Below are 25,056 nucleotides of genomic sequence, written 5' to 3' on the forward strand. Positions count from 1 at the left end.
CATTTAAGGCATTTAGCAGACGCTCTTATCCAGAGCGACTTACAAAAGTGCTTTGCTATTTACCCAAGAAAAACCTCAGCTAGAATAGACTAATAATTCAAAGATGCCTCTAAGTTTAGACACTATTAAACACAAGTCAGTAAGGAGACCATAGTACTCTGCTATTCGTCCAAGTACTCTCTGAAGAGGTGGGTCTTCAGTCTGTGTTTGAAGACAGCGAGCGACTCTGCCGTTCGGACACCCAGGGGAAGTTTGTTCCACCACTTTGGTACCAGGACAGAAAAAAGCCTGGACGCTTGTCTTCCGTGGATTTTGAGGGATGGCGGGTCGAGCCGAGCCGAGCTGTACTTGAAGCTCGAAGGGCTCTTGGTGCGGATCGGCTTTTGACCATTGCCATCAAGTATGGAGGTGCTGGTCCTTTCTGGGCTTTGTAGGCCAGCGTCAGGGTTTTGAATCTGATGCGGGAAGCAGCTACAGGAAGCCAGTGAAGAGAACGCAGCAGTGGAGTGACATGGCTGAATTTAGAAACATTGGAGACGACCCGTGCCGCTGCATTCTGGATAAGTTGCAGGGGCCTGATGGTGTGCAGAGGGAGACCAGCCAGTACTACTGAGAGTTGCAGTAATCAAGTCTGGAAGTGACGAGAGACTGAACGAGCACCTGGGCGACCTCTCTAGAGAGGAAGGGTCGAATTCTCCGGATCCCATTTTCTGGATCTTGAGCAGCGCAAGTTCTGAATTTGTGGCCGCTCCAAACCAGACTGTGAAGGATGTACACAAGATGGCTTCAAAGACTGCAGGGTTGAACTGGCTCAACAGCTCCTGAGGCAGACCCAACTTCCTTAGCTGACATGGAAAGTACATCCTCTGCTGGGCCTTTTTAGGATGGAGATGTTGGGCTCCCACTTCAGGTCATGAGAAATGGTGGTACCCAGGAACTTGAAGGTCTCAACCAATCAGAGCAGTGACCACCCCTTTGATTAGATTATATTATAAGTGCTAAAAGGCTGATAATATGTTTCATTTTGTATTCTATCCTGTACAAACACCCCTTTTCCTCACGAGATGTCTGCCCAGACTGCCCATAATATGCATGCCACATCATTTCTGTCCTCTGGAGTGCTTCGTCTCCGCTTTATTGTCATCTCTAAAGCTCTCAGACAAGATTCAGAAAGCAAGGACAGACGGAAGAGGAGACGACTCTCTGCCAAGCCATATCTGATCTGGAAAGGTTGTGATAATTGGACAGTGGCGGTTATCAACTGCTCCTGAGAGCTATTATTAACTCTTTTGGAAAAAAAAGATATGAAAATTGCTTTTAAGTTCTCATCTCATAGAAACGGAATAATGACTTCAGAGGTCAGTCACCTCAGGGTGTAGTCTTTGGTAGCAGTGTGTGGCTTACTTCCTGCACGACTCACTGAGGACTGACTCAACACATTAATGGAACATGTTGTCCTGAACTTCTGGATAATTGGCAGGATTGGCTGCTATTACTACAATTCCTGCTCTCTGACCATTAAATAAGCCCTGTGGCCTGCTGATGTATAGGTTCCACTTAGAAACCTGATTGCCCTAAACCCTTTTAAGTTCAGTAGCTCAAATCAAATTGTAGTTACTCTGTTTAAGTTGACCTTCCTCAAGCAGAGGTCTTCAAATTCAGATGGAATCCAGTTTTAAATCCTGGACTTAATGTAAACCATCTGTCGGTGTGAAACTACATGGCCAATCAGTTACATGAACTGTTCCCTTATCTAGGTCCAGATTTGAAGCACTGGGTAATGGAAGGTCAATGGGGCCTAGAACCCAGTGTAAATGTACGGCCTCCAACACTGAGGCCAGACAGGTACATCGCAATGTAGATAACAACTGATGACATTGGAAAATGTAGCCTGGGGGTAACAACTACATACCGTCAACATGTGCAGGGTGGAAGGACACACCCAATATGCAAATAGATGGCGCCAGGAGACAATGGGAAAGGTATAAGTTGTACTCAGCATAAGGCTATTCATCTTTATCAGCTTAATTAATCCCAACCATCTGTAGGAATGAAGTTATTTTAACTTAGTTAAGTCAGTAAATGGTGCAGTTAGGTTTTACAGTGCAGTAAACTAAACTACCCCTGAAGAAGCCTTATCATTAACCGCTGGAGGGCTGAAGGCGTTATTACAAACTTCTATTACCAGGGAATAGCCCCACCGGTTTGTACAGAAGTCCCTGTAGTTACTGAGTAATACACCTTAGTGTGGTAAAATAATTAACACACTGTAAACCCATCATTTAAAAAATGTAATGTCTGTATATAAACAGTGTTTATTGGTTCAGTTGATTGGATTCAAAGGCAAAAACAACAGGTATGGGACACCCTAGTTATTAATGTTTACCTAATTTTATTTATTTATTTATTTATTTGTTTGTTTTTACAAGATGTTCATTTAAAAAGCAGCTATCTGCACAGCTTAAATGGTTCGAGTGCTCATCCTGGCCGTCAGCATTGCGCTCTGAAGATCTACGCGCCTAAAGACCGCCTAGCAGCCCACAGATAATTGCTTTAGATTTAGTGTCACTTACTGTAATGGTATTGATTGCAGCACGCTGCTACACTCACAAGTCGATTGAAAGACAGCGCGAGAGAGCACTCACTGGCTGAAAGGCCCTCGGGTTGACTTGCTGTCTAATTGAAGGCCACGATTAGAGCTCTCGCTGATTGCGCCTGAAGGTTAGGCCTACACGCTCGTCTCAGTCCTGAGGCCTCTGCTTGCAGGTGCTGTGTGGCATTACAGAGCGGTTCTCTGTGGCACGTTTACACTCTATAAAAACGTCTGTGGGTGTGTTCGAGTCTTGTGAATTGTGGACGATGGTTTTTCATGCATTGTTAATTTCAAGACTTTAAGACATTTACACCCAAGGGCATTTTTATAGCTTTGACCTAAAGCCGGCACATTCACTGAAGGCTAACAGCCTGTGTTGGCATTCAGGTGTAAGAGCTGGTGAATTCCGTACACAAAGGCAAGTGCTCTGTCATGTGAAAGTATGAAATGTATGGAAAAACATCTTATTATATTGAATCGGTCATTTGATCGGTCTGTTTTGTGATAGTTTGGTTGAAGGGTTTTTCTCGAATGTCCCTGTTTAAAGGAGAAATCATATTCAGGGATGGTTTTCAGTATTTCTGCACTAGGAGCAGATTGTGCCGTTTGGGTTGTAGCGTGTGTAGAGTAGTTTGAGTGAATAAGCTATCCCTACTTTTTAGATGCTCATCTTAAATGAAGTGCTTAAATTTAAAGGTGTGTTTATTCTGTATTTTACATTGTTTTTTTTATGTATATATAACCCTAAGTATGGGATGATAAATGCTCACTTGGATGCAGCTTTACAAGCCTATTTACAGCCCTTTTACAACCCTGAATTGGTAAAAGCCAGTCAGCTAGTGTTAGCTTTCAGCCTATTACAGCTACGGACCACTGTTTTGCTTTGTGGTGTGTAGTGGTGTGTAGTGGTGACCTGCTGCTCTTTACTGGGTCAAGACAAGTCGAGACTGTTACGTGACAGTGTTAGAGTTTTGTAATTGGTCCGTTCTGCAGCCCTGTTTCTTTTGAAGGAGGACATGAACAGTGTTTCAGGTGCATAATGTGTTGCTTCCATGTACCTGAAGTCTCATTATTCATCTATGCCAAGGTGTCAGAGGAGGCCAATTCTTAAGATTTCTGTATGCAACTGAATTTGCATATATGATTAAGTGGTCACAGTACTTCTATGGTGGTGACTAGTGGTGGGATTTACTACTTGTTTTACGATACAGTAGAGTTCTATATAGCTCATGTCATCGAATTTAGTCAAGCGATATCTAGTGTATCTAGAGTGATCCAGTGAATGACGACAACTCAGAATGTGGTGAGCATCTGAGGAGCATAAGACAAAACCTGTACTGTGTATTTTCTGATCGGGAGAGAAGGTCCTTTATTGAAAAAGCTCCAAAGATATGTCTGGGATGGTCCTTAATTCGCCTACTTAATTCGTCTGCACTTAGCCTAAACCTTCCCCTCACCACCATCACTCCCTCGCTTCAGTCATGACGTTTTCTTAACAATACAGTATGTACTCTTATATTTTTATATATATATAAAGCAGTATGTATAACATTCTCTCTCTCTCTTTATATATAGGTATATATATATATATGTGTACGTGTGTATATATATGTATGTGTATATATATATAGCATCAATGACAGCACAAAGTAGTAATATTTGAAAATCTAGTATTTTAATATAGGAGGAACGTTGTTTCGTTTCCCTGTGTACTCTGTATGTAGTTGAAATGACAATAAAACCCACTTGACTTGACTTGACTTGACTTTATATAATTAATATATAAAGCAATATATATAGCATCTAATATATATTTCCCCTTTTTTTTTTTTTAAAGTAAAATAGATAAATATGTTGCCTAAGAGTAAAACGGTATACACAAGCTACACCAGCTCAGTGTGAACAGGAATGTTAGTAAATTAGGCTATACTATCAAGACTGTGACAGGATGAACTGCAGATGACTTTTCAGAGCAGTTGCTGAATGCTTCAGAAACTTTCAGTCGGTCAGAACCTGCTACAGAGCGCGGCGATGCCCAAAGCGTTCATTTACTGACCAAGCAGCTGTTACGTAGTTTCCCATAATCCACACTGGGATGCTTTTTTTTCTCAGAAGGGTCTTACTTTCCAGAAAACTATCCCAGACTTTTCCCATAAAGTATCCCAGAGCTTTTAGCTACCTAATCTCTTTCTTTCATTTTTTAGCGTCTATATTATTTGGCATTTTGAACAATTGTTTCAGCCCTAGTAGCATTTTGATCATGGCATGTCCATAGGGTGTAGCCCTAGCAGCCATCTGTGTTTAAATCTTAGACTTTTGATACACAGTGTGAGGCACTTTGAGCTGCTGTGCTATGTATGAAAGCTGCTAAAATAATAATAATAATAATAATAATTATAATGTTACTAATGCTGATGCTTCCCACTATGATCACATACCTTACTCAAAGGCAGTTACTGTGCTTAGTTGGACTGTAGTTAAAGGCTGGCTGTGTGTATTGTTGTCAGTAATGGTAGGGTAAGATGGGAGCTTAATCACCGCAACTTTATTTTTAGCATTGCAGGATCGTGGGCTACAGTATTATTCATAACCACGGTCAGTAGTCATGGAGGCTCAGTACAAACACAGGCCGCTGGAGTTTTATCCGATCCTCCAGCGCTCTTCCCAGTCTTTCCTGATGAGCCTGATGTTTGCTAATAGGCTAATGTTAATTTCAATAGATATAGAGCTATCTGTTCTACCTGTCCTGTTCTGAGACTGTACTGTGTGTTATTCAAATATCATTGACGTGTTACTGTGAGGCCCTTCGGAATACTAGATAGCTGGATAGGAGCAGGTTTCTGCTTCCAGTGTGTGTTTAGTGTAAGTTAAGGTGAAAAAAGTGTGATAGAATGATATATATTGTAAAAATCACTATTCTTTATATGAGAATAGTGAATAATATATGTGACTGCCTCGATTAATATATACTCCCAAAAAACATAAGTTATAGCACCAAAGTAAACCATTCAGGTGGTTACAGGTTCATTTGCAGAGTATTGTGAAGGCCAAGGTCATGATAATGAGGAAGACTGGATCACGCAGGCCTTGATTCAGTAGCTTTATGTGGACCAGGCAGCCGTGGAAGGCAGTCAGAGCCAGCTGGGGGGAATTAAAATGCAGTATTGGGTCAGAACCTGGCTGGCGTCACCGGGTCCTCGGGCTTAAAATAGCTGCTCAGCTGGAGTTGTCACATATGAATAAAGGGAGTTGCCATGGCTGGAAAGAGGAGAGGAGCATGTGAGGCTGCGGAGAAGCTGTCAGCTCTCATTCCTCTCCAGACCTCTATCCCTCCGAGATTGAGATTCATGATGTCTAGCGTTCTGTTTATTCTCCCAACAGGGATCTGCAGAGTAAGCCTGCGGACTATGTGTTTTATTTATGCATTTGTCCTCCCTCTTGTTTCCAGAAATGAGCTTATGAGATTTGGTAACAACTTTATACACAGTCTCGGTCTCGGCCTTCATGACTGAGCACGTTAACCATTAGATTTCTATAGGCTGTTATTTTGCTGTGCGTTCAGTTTACATTACATATTGATTTAAATCTAATCACTTTATCAATGTGGGATTTGCTCCCTGATGCATATACAAACATATCTGCCAGTAAAACAATCAAATGCAGCTTTTGAAGAACAGTTGAAGAACCATTGAATCACTGAATCATTCTGCTGTTCTGGCGTTCAGTAAATACCATCATTTAATGTTTTTTCGCAAAATCAGTTAAATATATAAACATCTGTCTAATATTGTTAGATTTTAAAGCAATATCCATTATCATACATCCCTATAATTAATTATAGGGATAGAATTAATTATATATATACTATAATATAATTAATTAACCTCATGAAACTTCTCACAAACAATCCCAAAAAAGTCTTTGCTGATGACCCCTTGAAGGCATTTCATTTAACCCATCAGAAGAGTTGTTCCAAAAGGTTGTCATAAAATGTATCAGCGTGACAAATCTTTTTTTTTTTTCCTGTGAGCTGCTGTTTTATATCACTATAAGAATGATACACAATGTAATAGTGATAATCAGTAATAATCAATTATAATAATATAATAACAATAATATAAAATGTTTGAATTGGTTTATTGACAAATACAATAAATGACAATGAAATATAAATATAATACATACAAATAAATCACACGATATATAAAAAGGCCTCAGAAGTCAGAATAGTCAAATCTCATACCCAGTGTTTAAGCAATTACCTAAATAATATCAGTGCTGAATTGAAAGGCTGTGTGTCCTGTGTGTATATATATTGCACAGTTTATCCAATGCTGAGCAATACAGAAGCAGTTAGAACAGTAAAGTAAAACAGTTGAATCATAGTGCCACACCATGATAAAACTGAAAAGCAGACCCTTTGTAGGCCATTATAGCCCATTCTATAGTCTCATCTCTAATCTGAATGGCATGCAAATTCACCCATAAATCTGCTGTCCACCACATTAGCATGGCTGTACTGTATAGAGAAGACTAAGAATAAAGCTATTGTGTTTCCTCCTGCACTGACCTGTTTGTGGTCATGGTAAAGAAGCATTGAGCATGTGCTAGGCCAATTGTGCTGCTGTCAAATAGTTCCGCACGCCCCACATCTTTTGAATGAACAGACGTTAATGTACAGCCCGCGAGTGTCAGCAAGGGGTCTTTTCAAATGTACCACGCCTGGCAAAAGTATTCATCCCCTTTATTGGTCATGAGATTTGTCTGGATTACAAATGAGGCTAGGATATTTTGCCAAAATGTTGTTTTTTTGTTTTTTTGTTGTAATTGTTCAATATGAATATGAAGTGTAAAGTGATTTTGGATTTATATAAGAAACACTTTTGTGACCAAAATTAATAAAATATTAGAAGCACCTAAATAAGATAATAGTGTCAAAAGACCTTAATTCGAGTGTCACTGGTCAGACTACAATTCTGACAGAAAGCTATGAAAGTCGAAGATTGAAGAGCTTTCTTATGACGTCAGCTAAAGCTCAAGTTATAAAGGTGAAGAATAGATACAATTTAAAATATAATAAATACTTTAAATACACAATTTCTCATGCTACACTTAACCGTATAAATTACTTTTTTTATAAAACAAAATAAAATTTATTACATACATTTTTTTTTTTACATGGACTTTCATTGACCGCGAAATGGGTGTTTTTCTTCTCCTATCCACTTTTTTTCATACCATCATACCAACTTTTAAATCAGTCATTCAACACACGTTAAACCGTCAGTCTGACCGTTACTAAAGTTAAACTAAAGCGAATCAGAAGAGAGAAGCTGATTAGCCTTGGCTTAGTTACATACAGTTAAATACAATACAATACAAATACATGGCTGACTGAAACCCCACTTATAAGCGCTTAGCCGAGAACGAGGATCTGTAGCCCACTCGCTAAGCCAGCCTTTGCTAAGCTAGCTCGACTGCACATCCACTATTAATCAGACAGCTCAGTGCAGCTGCTGTTGGCTGACTAACATGAGTATTAATGGTAAAAACACGAGCGACTGCTATCACTGAAGTGACAGAAAGGCGAAATCAGATGAGATATGTCGCGGCTGGACTCGTCGACGGCCAGCTAGGCTTGGGGATGTTAGCTAACAGGTTAAACACTACAGCACAGAACGCGTTCCAGCTAACTGAGGCTCGAATCACACAAAAAAAAGCCCCATACCTGAGAACCCCTTTCATGCAAACTCAGTGTCACTTGCACAGGGCCGATCCACAGTGAGATCCACAGCACCCCCACCCTGTGGCCATCTTAAATAAACATGGGGGGAATTAACAAATTTGGTCAGAACAGAAATCAGACATGTTGTCATTATGAAACAGCACCCTAATTTGAAAATGCCATCATCATTTTTGTGTAGCTCAGTCAGCGGCTCAGCCAGTCAGATCTTGGAGCCGGAACTGTCCATTTTTTGAATGAAACTTGTCATGGCGGGTTAGGCCAGACACTCGCAGAGATGGGTTCAGTGCAAGTACTTTATTTGACCAAAACAAGACAAACAAAAGGGGGCAAGTGAGACAAAAGAAGCAGCAGCTGAAGGGCATAAACGTGAACACAGTGATCAACAAAACCAGAACATGGCAAACAGACCTGAGACCGGGGGATTAGCTGGGGAACCAGCTACTTGGCAAGAGCGGCTAGGCCGACCCAACCTGGAACTGCTGCGTGGCAGAGGGTCGCCTAGCTGGAGCGAATGTCGTGGGTATAACTTAGCACATAGTGAGCGAACCTCGCTGAGTACTTGAACTCGCAAACCAGGAAGTCGAGCCGAAGCTGGCCTAAACACAACGTGGACAGAGACGAGAACCTCTCGGGCTACCTCAAGGTTCCAAGCCATTTATCCATTTATCCAATTCTCAGCGAGGTGCTCTGTAGCCGAGCTCCTTAAGTACCCCCAGCCACGTGAACATGAACAAAACACTGAACCGAACATACATGAACACAAATGAACAAGAACCGAGTCCATGAATCAAAACCAGAATGGAAACACAACAAAAGTCCTCGCGTGAGCCTCTGTGGGCGGCGGCTCGGAATCGCCCCGGGGGAGGGTGTGATACCGAGGGTCTGACAAAACTGCGGTGATGACGAGAATGAGCTCACTATTGCAGTAATATGATTATTGTGACAGTGAAGATATAGATATACATTTTAGTCATCTGTAAAATGTAATATATATTTTCATTGATTTATAATTTGTTAATAATCTCATGCACTATATATTTCTTTAAGTGACTTCTGAAGGCTTAACTGCTGCAGTTTCAGGTTGCCTACAGCTTTCCTTTCTACTGTACTTACTACTAGACTACTTACTCTGCTGCTCCCTCTTCTTTTGCTCTTTGACCTTGGCAACACTATTGATTAAGAGCTGACATCCCTCGGCCTTTAGGTAGGTGTGTGTGTGTGTGTGCGCATCATGATGTGGAGAAATGGAGGATGAAATGAGTCTGACTGTGGCCGTGCTCTCACTCAGAGTGAAGTATGATGTGATGAATAGCACAAGCTTTACAGCAGAATGCAATGGGGCCACGGACATCATTTGAACTGCTGCACTGTGACTGTGAATGACGCAAGGATGGCTTGAAAAGGCTCAAGATAGCATCGGAGCGGGCCGGTGAGAGGGAGTTGATTGGAGGGGTACTATTGATGGGTACTATTTCAGGTCAGACCTTGTTTTCCATGTAAGGGTTATATTATTCACCCTCTCTACAACACGGTGATGAGACACAGGAGCACATTCAATGCTCATTCCACTGAAATGCACCACAGAGCGCCACAGGAGGTCATTCCTACCTGTGGCCATCAAACTCTATAACTCCACCCTCAGTGTGTGACACTATGGTTCATCTGTGCAATATTCAAGTTATACTGTTCATATGTGCAATAGTAATAGTACTGTAATTCAGTTTAATGTGTGCAATAACTTGGGTATTATAATTTATAACTTATTACTAACAGTTACAGCAACAGTAACAACTGCAATTTCCCTCCTGGGATCAATAAAGTATTTCTGATTCTGATCTGATTCTGATATTGATATACAGGGTATAATAATATTATATATAATAATGATGTAGTAATATTAATAATATTATGTTGAATGGTTCATTTTATTGAATGAAAAAGTGACAAATAATAGTATTTAACACCTCATAACGTTTTTACATTCCGTAAACATTATAAAGACTTGCAGACAATACCCAGTACAACATGTTAGTTGTTGCTGAGCAAAATCAACCATCTGTTTGAGTATAGATCAGTGTTGGGTAGTTATTAACAGTTTGCTTTGCCATAAACCTGGTAACAAGGTGTCCACTGATTTTTTTTCCACAGAAGTATTAAATTAATGTTATAATAAATGTTTCCTGAAGATTGATTGAGGTTGAACAGTGTTATTATAATTCATATTAGACTAGTTCAGAATAGTCTAGAGGATGCCAGAACAGGTAACAGGTCAGACACACTGAAAACCCTGTGCAACATGAAGCAAGAGCATTTGGTGCCATGCCATGCCAAGCAAATGTTTGGGCACGCTGCATGGTCAGTACTTGGTAACACCTCCTTTGGCAAGAGTCACAACCTGTTCCTCTTGTTTGAGGATTTGCTTCCATGTTTCTTGCAAACAGCTTCAAATTCTGTGAGATTCTTGGGTCTTCTGGTCTTTTGTGGTCTATTTTCGATGATGTTCAGATCTGGGGATTCCCATGGAGGGCCATGGTAGAACAAACCTTCAACCTGTGCCTCTTGAGGTAGTCCATGGTGGATTTTGGGATTTTGGGATCATTACACTGTTGTAGAAGCCTTGTGATGAGTGTTTTCCAGAATTAATTCGTCTCTCTACCAGTGAAAGGTTTTCTATGCCACTGGCTGCAACACGACCAAAGCTTGATCGGTCCACCTAACACTTAACAGTTGAAGAGGTGTTCTTTTCATGAAATTCTGGATTTTTTTTTGACAAACTTCTGCTTATTGTGATTCTAAAGTTCTGTTTTAACTTCATCAGTCCACCGGACGTGTTTCTGAAATGCGTCGGACTTGTTTAGATGTTCATTTGTGCAGGTGTTGCTGCACAGTAGAACAGTGCACCATCACTCCAGAGTGTCTAAATTCCTGAAGGTCTTTTGGCAGTGGAACGGGGGTTTCGTTTCGCCTCAGACCTCAGCCTGACTGCCATCATTTTTGTCAACTGCCAATTTTTAACTGCCATTTCCTGGAAACACTTTCCTGGAATCAGAGTGCTAGACAGCTGCTTAGTGTGCATGTGCTTAATAAATAAAAAAAAAAAACTCATGTTGTGTTCTGGCCATTCCAGGTTGTGAAAATGTCTTGAAGCATCATGATAATATAATTACGCCATAACCCTCCACCCACACCGTCATATGGGTTTTTGTGTGTGTTGTAATAACACTGATGTGTAATCATGGATTGCTTCATCTTTCATGCTTTTCCATTACCATTCCATTATAAGTGGCCACAAGAAGATGACCTCACTCTCTGACTCTCACACACGTTCACAAACACAGGGCTGTAATGACAGTGAGCTGGAGGGAGAAGTAAAGTTCTAACTCATCAGAAGTCCACCATGTGCCACCCTACCCTCGCAATCTGCATGATGGGGCGGGGGGGGGCTTTAGGCATGGTCTAAGCTCTGCATTAGGTAATGGAACAAGGCTTTTCTCTCACTCCCGCTACGCATGAAACACTCTCCGCAGATGACTAGCGCTAGCAGCTAACACAAAGTCTCAGGGGAGATCTGAAGCCAGACACTGTTAGGTTTACCACTCTGCTGGTTCCGTCAGTAGACATACTGATTTTACACATTAAAGAGGGCTTTTCTTATGCTTAGTTTTTTTCCTTGAGGTTAACTTCCGACTTATGTGTGGATTTGTGCACCAAAAACAACCATAAGGCCATTTTCCGACCCCTTGTCCAATTCTGTATTTGTGATCTATATAATAATATAACATATATTTGTTACCAATATATACACACAATCTTTGTTCTCATTATTTTCACTTAACTGTCCTTCAGCCTGGGTTGGAACACTCCTCATGACTTTCGTGGGAGTGGTTGTATATCTTCGCTGTCACACGAAAACATTGTATCTCCAAAACGACAACTTTACAGTAAAAAAACAGCGTAACTTTCAATTGACATCGCTGTGATAAGATCTGATTCCAAGTTATTTTGCAGTGCTTCTATGTCAGTTCCTCATGAAATTGTGATACAATAAAATAGCAAGAAGTGGAAAAATTGACTTTTTAACCGTGATGTTACATAAATGTGCTGAGTTTTGTGATTTCACAAATACAAATGAAAAAAGGTAACTTTATACTAAAACTTACTATTCATTGTTTGTAATAATAAAAAAAATCGGTGATATGGGCCTTTTATTTCAGTTATTATTGGTGTTATTAAAAATGAGACACTTCAGTTTGGAATCCCTTACATTTATGCTGTATTTCCATAAACAGGCAAAATTCTCTAGGAGTGTTACATTCTAACTAAAATCAATCAAATAATTCATCCAGCAGATCATGACTGGGTTAACTTTCAGCAAAGGTCAACTTTGCAATTATACCCTTAATGGACAGAAGTATTGGGACACTCCTCGTAATCACTGAATTCAGGTGTTTCATTCAGTCTTGTTGCCGCAGGTTTATAAAATCAAGCCCTTAGCCATGCAGTCAGCCTTTACATACATTGGCGAAGGGTGGGTGGTTCTAATGAGCTCACTGAAGTCCAGCATGGTTCTGCAACAGGATGCCACCTTTGCAACAAGTCAGTTTGTAAAAAATAAGTCGATGTGAAACGACATTTTGGAGCATTTCTATTTGCCGGTTCCTCATGAAATTGTGATACAGTGACAAATAGCAAAATGTCCAAATGTGCTGAGTTTCGTGACTTCACAAAAACAAATGAAAAAAGCTGTTTCTGCAGCTTAGTTTTCATATACGGACACTTTTAGTTTATATTAATTCATTGATTTGAATAAAAACAATCTATGATATGGGCTCTTTATTTGAGTAATTATTGGTGTTATTAAAAACGAGACACTTACGGTGCTTGGAACCTTTACCTACTGTTATTGACCCACATTGCTTGGCAGAAGAATGACAGTTGTGATTATTATTCATCAGAACTGGAGTTTGTATTGGACTTTGGAGTTTGTTATCCTATGGCATTTGTCCATTTTGTGCACACCTGCACCTCTGGACCGTAACACCGCCGTAGCACAAGGCCTGTTGTGGATTTTTGCTTTAAGAACTAAGAAATGGTATCACACTGCGATATGATCTCTCTTGTTTGCTGCATCCAGCAGAATGCTAAAGGTCCAACGAGTTGAACAGCGCCAGTGCTCCAGAAACTACGTTTTTAATTGAGGCGGGAGAGGTTACGTCTCCGCTGAGCGAACGCCTCTGCTGCTCACCAGCCTGAGTGTAGTTAGGAGGCGAAAACGGCATTCGGGAGATGAAGAGCAGGCAGCGTTTTGAAGCAGAGATGCTTATTAGCTGTTTGCTTTTATCTTATTTTGCTAATATCAGTATTTTAATTCTGTGAAGTTCAGGTTCTGCTGGACATGATCAGATTTCAGGTCATGTGGACTGTTGAAAAGCGGCTGTTAACCAACATTGCTGATCAGTTTGACACTTCTCTGACACATGTACTCAGCCTTTTGCGTCAGTTTGTGACGTTTGCGTCAGTGGGATGTGATAAGTGATCCTGTAGGTGTCCCAATACTTTAGTCCAAGCTGAACAATCAGTGATGAAAGATTGTTGCAGATTTTAGTCTGCAAAAATGACTAAGCCGCCAAGTCTCGGTGGGCCTCGGCATGCCCTTTCACTCTGTATCATTACATTAACGCTATCTCTCTGTAACAGACCCTAAATTATCGTCCCGAGACTGAGACTTTTAAACTCCGTAGTAGGTGGCCCTGCGTGTTTGCGCAGCAGCATGTGGACTTAGCGGTGTAAAAGAGGGGAAATGACTCAAACAATTGAAAGAGACGCTGAACCTGGAATGGGCGTGCGAGTGAGTGCTTGCGGTCTTATCGCGGCTGGCTTGGCTCCCACTCCGCTCTGGATGTGGTGCACACCCAGCAGAGCAGAACACACGAAGCGAGGATATCAGTCAGCAATTATTCATCACTGGTAACGACACTAGGACACTCAGCTTTTGTAACACCAGCGGCGGCTGTGAACCAAGGTGTGTGAGCGAGTGAGTCATGTGACGTAGACGGAGAAAGGCCGGAGCTTTGTCGCTGGTATTTGACTTCTTATCGAAGCTGTTAACCGAACAGAAGTTGAAAAATGAAAAATACAGTGGGGAAAAAAGTATTTAGTCAGTACCAAACAGTTCTACTTTGGTTTCATCTGACCATAAGACATTCTCCCAATACTCTTCCAGAACATCCAAATGCTCTCTAGCAAACTTCAGACGCGCCCGGATTTGTAAAATTGGTCCCAGCTTTCTGCAGGTCATTCACTAGGTCCCCCCGTGTGGTTCTGGGATTTTTGCTCACCGTTCTTGTGATCATTTTGACCCCACGGGCTGAGATCTTGCGTGGAGCCCCTGATCGAGGGAGATTAGCAGTGGTCTTGTAGGTCTCCCATTCTCTGATTATTGCTCCACAGTAGATTTCTTCACACCAAGCTGCTTGCCTATTGCAGATTCAGTCTTCCCAGCCTGATGCAGGTCTACAATTTTGTTTCTGGTGTCCTTCGACAGCTCTTTGGTCTTCATCATAGTGAAGTTTGGAGTGTGACTGTTTGAGGTTGTGGGCAGGTGTCTTTTATACTGTTGACGAGTTCAAACAGGTGCCATTAATACAGGTAATGAGTGGAGGACAGAGAAGCCTCTTAAAGAAGAAGTTATCAAGTCAAGTCAAGTCAAGTCAAGTGGGTTTTATTGTCATTTCAACTACATACAGAGTACACAGTGAAACAAAACAACGTTCCTCCTGGACCATGGTGCAACATAGACAGTGCATACAAAACACAAGTGCAACACAAACAAACAAGTGCGGACAGACAACACAACACAGTACAGACCAGAGAATAATAAATAATTGCTGGTAGTGTGCAAATTATGCAATGTGCAATAAATAGAGTCCAGTGAGGTAGTAAGTTATTAGTGCAAATGCTTGTGCAAAAAATGCTTCCCATGTTATCTGGGGTAAAATGGTTGGAAAGAGAGAGAGAGAGGGAGAGTGTACATGTACCAGAAAGATATCAGTTCGGAAGTTGAGTTGAGTTGAGAAGTCTGATGGCTTGGGGGAAGAAGCTGTTGCAGAGTCTGGTCGTGTTGGACTGGATGCTGCGGTACCTTCTTCCTGATGGCAGGAGGGAGAACAGTCTGTGTGAAGGGTGGGTGGAGTCATCCACAATGCTGGTTGCTTTGCGGATGCAGCGGGTGGTGTAAATGTCCATGACGGAGGGGAGAGAGACTCCGATGATCTTCTCAGCTGTCCTCACAATGCGTTGGAGGGACTTGCGGTCAGAGGCTGTGCAGGTCCCAAACCAGGCAGTGATGCATAGGTCTGTGACAGCCAGAAATCTTGCTTGTTTGAAGGTGACTTCAAATACGTATTTTCCACCATTATTTGCAAATAAATTCTTTAAAAATCAGACAATGTGATTTTCAGAATTTTTTTTTCTCATTTTGTCTCTCATAGTTGAGGTCTACCTATGATGTCAATTACAGGCCTCTCTCATCTTTTTAAGTGGGAGAACTTGCACAATTGGTGACTGACTAAATACTTTTCTTCCTCACTGTACATGTGTGTGAATATATATATATATATATATATATGTGTGCGTTTACAAAATATAGCAGTATATGTATATTTGCTTCAGTGCTGATCTAGCATATTTTTGTTTATTCTGAGGTTTTTGTTTTTGTGTGACCAGATATGCACTATAGGGACAAAAGTATTGGGACACCTGCTCATTCATTATTTCTTCTGAAATCAAGGGTATTAAGTTTAGAGGTGATCCTGCTTTTGTTGAAATAACTCTCTCTACTGTCCAGGGACGCCTTCTTACTAGATTTTGAAGCACTGCTGTGAGGATTTGATTTAGAGTATGACAATATTTTATTGTATCTTGATTAATTTTGTTATCGTGGTACACAATATGCTTTTACGAGCGTATCGTGGATATCGTCAGTGCTTAAAGAGTTTCAATACAAGGAGTGTAGTCTCTTTTAGATCAATGGCGCGCAGCATATTTTGAGTAAAAATCATGGTACTCAGTATGGGAGAGTATTTGGACAGCAGTTTTTAAAAAAATTACGCTGTTGGTGCATTTTGTCTACATGACGAAATATTGTGATAAATATCGTATACCATAAAAATTTACATTAACTATCATATAATTTTTTTCCCATATCGGCCAGCTCTGATTTGATTGCATTCAGGGAAGAGCGTTAGTGAAGGCAGGGTGTTGGATGATCACTACCCCACCTCATCACCGAACTCTTCAACTCATCCCAAAATTATTGGCACCATCATTCAATGCTGGGGGGCTCTGTGCCCCTTCAGACCACACCTGCCTATAAGAGTGTTTCATGTGATGTTTGCTCCACTGTTTAATAGCGATCCTGAATCCCAGCCCTGTGGCTGAGAGCAAAATTTAAACAGCACATACCAAAGAACTGTGTGTACTGAGTCAAAGTGGATTCAGGTGGATCTTGGCATGAAAACGTTTGGGAAGCCCCACGATAAGCTGGAAGCCCTTAACAAGTTAGCAGCGGGCCATGCTAAGCTTAGCTGAAGCTGATTGGTGTCTGAAGCAAACATTTAACTGAATATTTTTTGTGTCCAATATATTTAGCAATAATAAGCAACATGTGTTTTTTTATATGACCACCAGTTTAACGAGGAGAATCTGTCTTATGGAAAGAATCGTTCAGTCTTTCGAGGACACAGCGAATAAAACCGTGTATCTCTCTCTCAGGTGAACTTTGTGGTGTGCCAGCTCTTCGCCCTGCTCACAGCCTGCTGGTTCCGTCTCTATCTGCACCCCAGCAAGACCAGTCCCTTTATCCGCCATGTGGTGGCCACACTCCTGGGCTTCTACCTGGCTCTCTTCTGCTTCGGCTGGTAAGTGTGTGTGTGTGTGTGTGTTTATGGGTCTCTTCACATCATTGATCTTTTTTTTCTGCATTCTCCTTTAGCCTTTTTAGTTTTGACTTCTCCTGATTGATCGACATCAGCAGTTCTGCTTAGCCATAAAACGTGGGTTGTGTGCAGTACGGCAGACAGGTCAGGGCAAGTTCAAGTGCTTCTCTATTGAAAGCTAGCCCATATGTGTAATAGCTGCCATAAAATATCTGAGATGATAAGAGGAAATGCTCAGGGTAAACATCTGATTACATCTTAAGCACAGTGTTCAGCCGGGGTCAGAGACAGTTTAAAAGGCTAATATGAAACTAGTAAATCCATTGGACGTCGACACACTTGGTGGGGGTGGGGGAGACTCGTGAATTTGTTTGAGTATACTAATACCTGGCTCTGTCACACACACACAACCTTTTAAGTAGGGTTGCAAAGGGGAGGAACCAATCAATCGGATCAATTTCCAGTAAATTACCGGTAACTTTCCATGGGAACTTTAACTCGGGAACTTTTCATGGAAATTTTGGGAACGAGGTTCATATTTTTATTGACCGCAATAGCTCTGACATTTAAACAACTATTAAATCAAGCCGTAATCACACAGTTGAAAGGCTTAATGAAAAACTTCATTTGAGGCTAGTTTACCAAGGCTAGCAAGAGGTTAGCTTACCAAGACTAGCATTGTTTGCCTTAATTATTAATTATTAACAATAAATCAAATAAAGTTTTTTTTCTCACAAGCTAAAGGTGGGTGTCAGGTATCTAGAAATCATCTAGACATATGCTGTACATGTGATGGAGGAATAAACATTCAGGGGAATGAATTCAGGGGGTGTGGTCTCAACAGCCCTGTGGTGTGTAATGTGCATTTTCCCATTTTATTCCCATTAATTCCCATGGTAAATTTCCCAACTTTGGAAATTTCTGTAATTTTGCAACCCTACTTTTAAGTGAGTTAGTGCTGTCAGATATTCAGGCCATTTAGGTTACATTCACTTGGTGAAGTGAGCCCAATTAGATCTTCCCACCAAATCCGATCTATTTTAGGCTGTTCACACTGTCTTTTTATTGTGTTTCATGGTAATGTGCAGTGGAGGTCGACTGTGAACTCGAAAGCAACCGATCATGAGACAGAGACGTCACCCTGAGATATTTACGAGATCTGTTACCTCATTATCCCACCTCTGTAAATCTCCCTCACTGCTGTCGGACGCCCATTTTTCCTTCTCTTCAGCTCTTCTCCTTCATTTATGAGGAATGTTGAGTTGGACTGGCGTAACAGTCACACGAATTCCGATCTGGCTGTTCAGACTGTATCGTGTATCGGATATGTATCGGATTTCAGTACCACATGTGAAAGTGGCCCAAATCTGAACCGAAAATGTCAGATTCGGTGTGTTTTTGCCGTTCACAGTGCCACACATCTGTGTCACATTTGTCGAATAAGATCGGATTTTGGCGGCTTTTACCTGTTGCGTGAACAAAGCCTCAGAATTTGAACCTCATTTAAACTTAAGTTTTAATATTATTATTGAAATATATTCCAATCTAAGACATGCTTGGTATCTGAAGTTTGTTTCTTTAGGTTTTTTTATTTATAGAGCTGTGAGTCATCAGTGATGCCCAGGGGTTCTGAACATCTGTTTTCTTGAGTTCATGAGAGTGACCCAATTGCGGTGCTGTGGCAGAGGCCTACAAATATTTATGAATAGAAGCAGGTTCGGAAAAAAATTAAAAATAAAAGTTGGTAGGGTCCGATGGCTTCACAACAACGAACACGCCTACTCAATTATAGAAAGTGTCAGTTGCAGTTACTGCTGCTAAAGTTCGTAAAACGTATAAATGATAATGATAAATATGATATTTTTTATTATATTAAATGGACTAGTACCTTTTACATGGCTGCTGTGTATGTTGGATGATTCGGCTCCTGTTGTGTGTTTGATATGATTGTCTTACTGTGACCAATATGCAGCAACAGAGGAAATGACGAAGCAGCAAATCGTTTTAACCTCAGCAGAGCCAGCTGCATTTAGGCCTGGCTGTGCTCAGGCAGCTGAATCTCATTAGCAATTAAATAAGGCTAACAAGTTGCTTGTGTGGCTAAGGGGGCAGTTACTTTGCATGCATACACCATTTGCATGCTGTGTCTTTGCTATGTAAATAAGGTAAATAATAAGCGAATTGAAACTGTGGTTTGTATTTGATAAAGCATTTCTTTATCTAATATTGCAGTTTGTTTGAATATGTTAAAGCCCTGACTGTGACTAATAGGGAAATGTGTTTTCACAGCTTTGAATGTTGCCGGTAACAGATGGGTTTGTGGCTTGGTGCTGTGCGATAGACCAGTAGCAAAAAGCCTGGCAAAAATAAATCTTCCTCAACTCATAAATGCATATCAGTTCAGGCTGACATTTCTGAGTGAATGCTAACTGTATCACTTTTATTGTGGTAAGGAGATCGCTGCCAAGTGCTGTCACGCTGGAAGATGGCCAGTGTGTCAAGCAGCTGCCATATAACCCCTCTGTAGGGTAAACAGATAACATGCAAGAGAGATTGGTTTCAGGGTATGCCAATTTGACACGTGTACAGTGGTCTTATCGGCCCATATCTGCACTTCCTTATCGCTCTGTAGTTCAGTCCAAGATTGTGTACTGAAGGAAAAGGGAAGCTAGGATGGTATTCGTTTCATATGTTGACTGAAGAAGTGATGGCTTGATTGAATCACTATTGCATCAGTAATGGCTGCCAGTAATGGCAAATACAACCAAACCAATAAACCTTCTGTCTAAAACGAGTTATAGTTTGTGGCCAGAACTATAATAAACATGATTGATGTACATGGTCATATGTGAATGTTTGGTGACCTAATCAAATTACATTACACTATTTTATTTATTGATTCATTGATTTTTGAGGTAGTAAACATAGCCTCTGTAGCTAATCGAATATTACAACACAATATTTTTAGCAGATCCTAAAGCACAATTGCTTTCATAACTTTAATAACATAACATAGTCTGTAGCAGCTAAAGGTCTTTCAGTTCTTGTAGTTGGAATTTTCTCCCACGCTTCTTTGCAGAAGGCCTGTAGTGCTGAGATATTCTAGGGTTGTCAAACCACATATTATCTGTGATATTACTAGGTCAGGGGGGCTGTGAGGGCCATTCCAGAAGCTTGAGTTTGTGTCTCTTCAGGTAGTCCAGGATGAAGTTTGAGGTAGGTTTTAGATCATGATCCTGTTGTAGATTTGAGATTTGCATCCAGGGATTGCAGGTATTTTGTGGAAATCCTTCTCATTCACCCATGCAATATTGGCAATGCCACTGGCTGCAAGACAAGCTCAAAACATGAGAGATCCACCCCCATGCTTCACAGTTGGCAAGGTGTTCTTTTTTTTCTCTTCTAAACTTACTAAAATTACGGCCTGTTTGAAATTCTTCCCATGACTCATCTCCATCTGCAGGTAAATGTTTTTTTTTTTTTAAGAGATTACTTCCATTAAAAAATAAGCTGCTGTGTCTGCCGGGCATGGAAACTGACAGCTTCCCCTCTGGCATCAATGGCCCATGGGGCACCACTGTTATGCGTTTGGGAGGCACTTCATGTGCGAGAAGTGCTCGCTACACCTTCACTATGCCGGCTCTAGATTATCATGCCCTTTAGGGCATCAGTCAAATCGCGTCATTTGCCCATGACGATTGTTTTAGATAGTTTTAGTCCCAAGGCAACTTTGCTTTGCTTGCTTATTAATACATGCAGCAAACCATGTCGCGTGGCATCTGTGACGTCCTGAGTCAAGTTCATTCCAAACCAGGTGTGGCCATAATATTCTGGTGTGATCGTAACTGTGAGCCAAGTGTGGTTTATGTTTAAATCCAGATTTTACCAACCCCTCCCTCAGGCTATGAGAAAAGTACTCTAAATTGGATTTGTCATGTTGGATTTCTGAAAAACTATGATATGATGTAATTGATGGGGTTCTGTGTCCAATCAAACTGTCTCTGGATCTAATGCATGAAAATGAGTCCCATCCCCCCCGTCCCCAGTTTTGTAATTCATACCTGCTAGTTGGAATTCTTATCATCGTTGGATGCTACCAGTACTGGGAGGGTAAAGACTAGCACAATCCTTCCTCACATGCTTCTGGCCGGCCATCACACACTTGGAGGAGAGCGCTAACTGACAATTCTGGTCCAGAGACGGCAAGGTCAATATGCTCTCATGGACTTGCGACCATGAATGGCTGTGGGTAGTGGCCACGCAGGCCGCAGGCTATGTAATTGCAGTATATAAAATATGAAAGTACACCAGGCAACGGGAGAAGTGAAATTCTCTGCACTCCTGTCTCCTTGATGGAAACATTTTTCTTAATATAGTGCTCAGTGCTCCCAGCATTGCTCCAGTACACTAACCACTTGTCCCAAGGTAACTCTGTCTGTGAAATGTATTACAGCCTCCGAGTCCACTTGGTGCTCCTCCGTTCTGGAGAGGGTTCAAGTGTCTGTGCCAGTGTCGGTGCCTGGCGAAGTTTGAAATAGGTCCCTACAGGTCTTCTATTTCCAGGCTTTTCAGATAGCTGACTTGGCCGGTAATGAGGTCCCCATTTCTCCAGAGGCCCAGGAACAGGTACACACCCCCAGGAGAGTCTGCTACTATCAGACTCTGCTGGCTTGAATGATTTGAGGCAAGAATTAGGAGGTGCTGTCTGAAGCCCATACCTCAGAGAAGTCCTCTTCTGTGGCTTGTGTAACTGTGCCATGGGGGATGTTCCTAGGCAGGGGGAGACTTGTTCAGCTTACTGAATTAAATAGCTGAGCGAAAAGTAGAGCTCCTCTCGGGCTGCAGACTTCTAAACCGCCTTAGTTACTGAGACTCAGCTTTTGAGGAAACGTTGAGGTAAGACCACAACATTGTGATCCGTTTTGTCAGCTGTGAGCCGCAAAGCCCAGCACTAACCACAGAAGAAACGATCTGGTGAAGTGAAATGGCCGTGTTGCTCTGTAACTGAAAGGAGCTATTTTATGTTGGATATGTGGGCACAACCCTGGGGCATCCCTCGTCTTATTGACCTTTCCATGCTCCCCCCACAATGTTTTCACTCTGCAGCTGTTGTTGGGAGGTTTGACAAGCTTAACAGAACACTGGCACAGCTTTTATGGAATAATTTAGAGTGTGAACTGTCAGTTTAGCCTATTAGTTTTTTTCCATTTCTGCTAAATTATATGTTCAGTTTTTCATTAGATGAAACTTTTGACAACATTCGATAAAATCCACCCACCCACCTAACCTACCTAGCTAGCTACCTACCCATCTAGCCAGACCTACCTATTATTATAATGCCCCACAAATGGGAGCTTCTGGCAAGATGCCAGACACCTGGTCTCTTCATGTGACTAGTATATGGATTGAATGCTGATTACATGCATTTACACTTGGTGAACAAATGCGTCTTCGGTTGGTCAGACCGAAATCTGATCGCTGTGTGAAATGGAATATGCAAATCCCCTCATTCAGGTGTACTGGAAGGAGTTATGGGTTTCGAGTGCATCTTGTAGAGACGGATGTGTTCACATTGGCAGAAGTCAGCTATAACGTGGCTCAGTTGCGCCTCAGAGCTTCTCCTGAAGTGGTTTGAGGGATTGGATTTGTATCTGGTTTAAATGAGTTTTGGGTGTGTTTACATTGGCACTTTTATTTGGCTCAGCCTTATCCAGATATAATCCCGGTATCCAAGACGCATGAACACTCCAGTGCATTCTTACCATGCCTAACCCCTGGATCATCCACGGTAGCTGGATTTGAAAAGAAACAAGAGAAGCTGATAACCAATCAGTATTGCCAGGAGTAGAGACCAATAGAAGATTTACAGAGTAAATACAGAGTCAACCCTGCCCACAGGAGAAACCGGGCCCACCCCTCTTATTGGTCAGTGCCATTACGCATTAAGCGGTCTGCCTGGTTCTTGATTTAGTCTCCCTGCCTGTGGGTGAGACTCATGTGGACCCTTTGGGCAAAAGCCTTCATAATCTTTTTATAGAACAGTGTTCTTGGCATAAGGCAGCATATTCATAACCATTAAATGCAAAAACTTTGTGTTGTTATGCTGTTTTGTTGTTTTTTTAATGATTTGTACGTCTGTTTTCTAACATCACTAGTTTGAGCAACTAAGAGAGATTTTCACATTAAATAACTGGAATGACTTCTTGATTACATTTTAGAGGAATTTGGTGGAAAAACTAAATTTCCCTTCAGTTTCTGTAAAATAGATTTTAACATTACTATTATTATTGCTATTTCTTTATTACCTTTTATAAAAATATTAAAAATATATATTTATCTTGTTAACATTTTTACTTGTCTTGGATCTATAATGCATTTATTAACGCATTATTACATATATATTACTTGTGAAATGTATTTTAATTACTAAACATTCACATTAGTGGTAACCCACTCTGTTTCTGCATTGTGCTGGAAGGCAACGTCCTCCTGTGCTGCCCCACCCTGTGCTGCTGTATTCCGTCCCATTTGTTAAATGAGTGCAGGGAGTTGCTGTGACCAGGCTAATGTTTGCCGAGAGTGGTTCAGAACCCTCCCATTAAGCATGTGAAACTGCCCTTTCTTAAGCTTCTTGGGCCTGCCTGAGTGGTTTTACCTGTTCTCCTGACAGGCTGTTTGCATAATATATCCCATAAGACCCAATAAGATGGCCAGGCATGTTTAAAACTACTGCATGTGCATCAGTTTATAATACAGAAACGACCGGGAACCCGTCCTCTAGCCGTTCACATCACATGTGGATCTACAGTTGAAACCAGAAGTTTACATAAACTATATAAAAAGACACATATGCATTATTTTCTCACTGTCTGACATGAAATCAGAATAAACATTTCCCGTTTTAGGTCAATTAGGGTTACCAATAATATGTCTATTTGCAAAATTCCAGAATAATGAGAGAAGAAAAACCTCAGCAACACAAGGCAGTACGGAGCCCACTCTGCTATTCGCCCAAGTACTCTCGGAAGAGGTGGCTATGCTCTGTCTGTTCGGACACCCAGGGGAAGTTCGTTCCACCACTTTGGTACCAGGACAGAAAAAAGTCTGGACGCTTGTCTTATGTGGATTTTGAGGGATGGCAGGTCGAGCCGAGCCGTACTCGAAGGGCTCTTGGTGCGGATCAGCTTTTGACCATTGCCATCAGGTACGGAGGGTCTGGTCCTTTCTTGGCTTTGTAGGCTAGAGTCAGGGTTTTGAATCTGATGCGGGAAGCAGCTACAGGAAGCCAGTGAAAAGACAGCGCAGCAGTAGAGTTTAAAAATGTTGAAGACGACCCGTGCCGCTGCATTCTGGATAAGTTGCAGGGGCCTGATGGTGCACCAAGCTTCTATGTTAACCCTAAGACAAGAATATTAGCAGAACCTAGTTAAAAGTATATTTAAAAACCAGCCTACCTTACAAGCTAAAGATGAAACCCAAGTAAAAAAGCAAGCACACTGCATTTTGGATATCCTTCCATAAGCTTCTCACAATAGTTGGCAGGAATTTTGGCCCATTCCTCCTGAACGAACTGGTGTAACTGAGCCATGTTTGTAGGCCAGCCTGCTTGCGCATGCCACATTTCAGCTTTGCCCATACATTTTCAATAGGATTGAGATCAGGGCTTTGTTATGGCAACTCCAAAACATTGACTTTTTCTCCTTAGGCCACTTTGTAACCAGTTTGGCATATGCTTCCGGTCATTGTCTATTCGGAAGACCCATTTGCGCCCAAGCTTTAAC

The 25,056-nt window shown here is 41.4% G+C and overlaps 1 protein-coding gene across 1 annotated transcript in view; it reads left to right on the top strand.

Moving 5' to 3' along the window:
- The window catches only part of mboat2a (membrane bound O-acyltransferase domain containing 2a), an 82,510-nt gene that overhangs the window by 23,380 nt on the left and 34,074 nt on the right, over window positions 1-25,056 (top strand). Inside the window, exon 2 of the mRNA XM_072689650.1 lies at window positions 17,112-17,257. Coding sequence (XP_072545751.1) covers window positions 17,112-17,257 — 146 coding nt within the window. The remainder of the gene's footprint in view (window positions 1-17,111; window positions 17,258-25,056) is intronic.

This window comes from Salminus brasiliensis, chromosome 10, assembly GCF_030463535.1.
Source record: "Salminus brasiliensis chromosome 10, fSalBra1.hap2, whole genome shotgun sequence".
Lineage (NCBI taxonomy): Eukaryota > Metazoa > Chordata > Actinopteri > Characiformes > Bryconidae > Salminus > Salminus brasiliensis.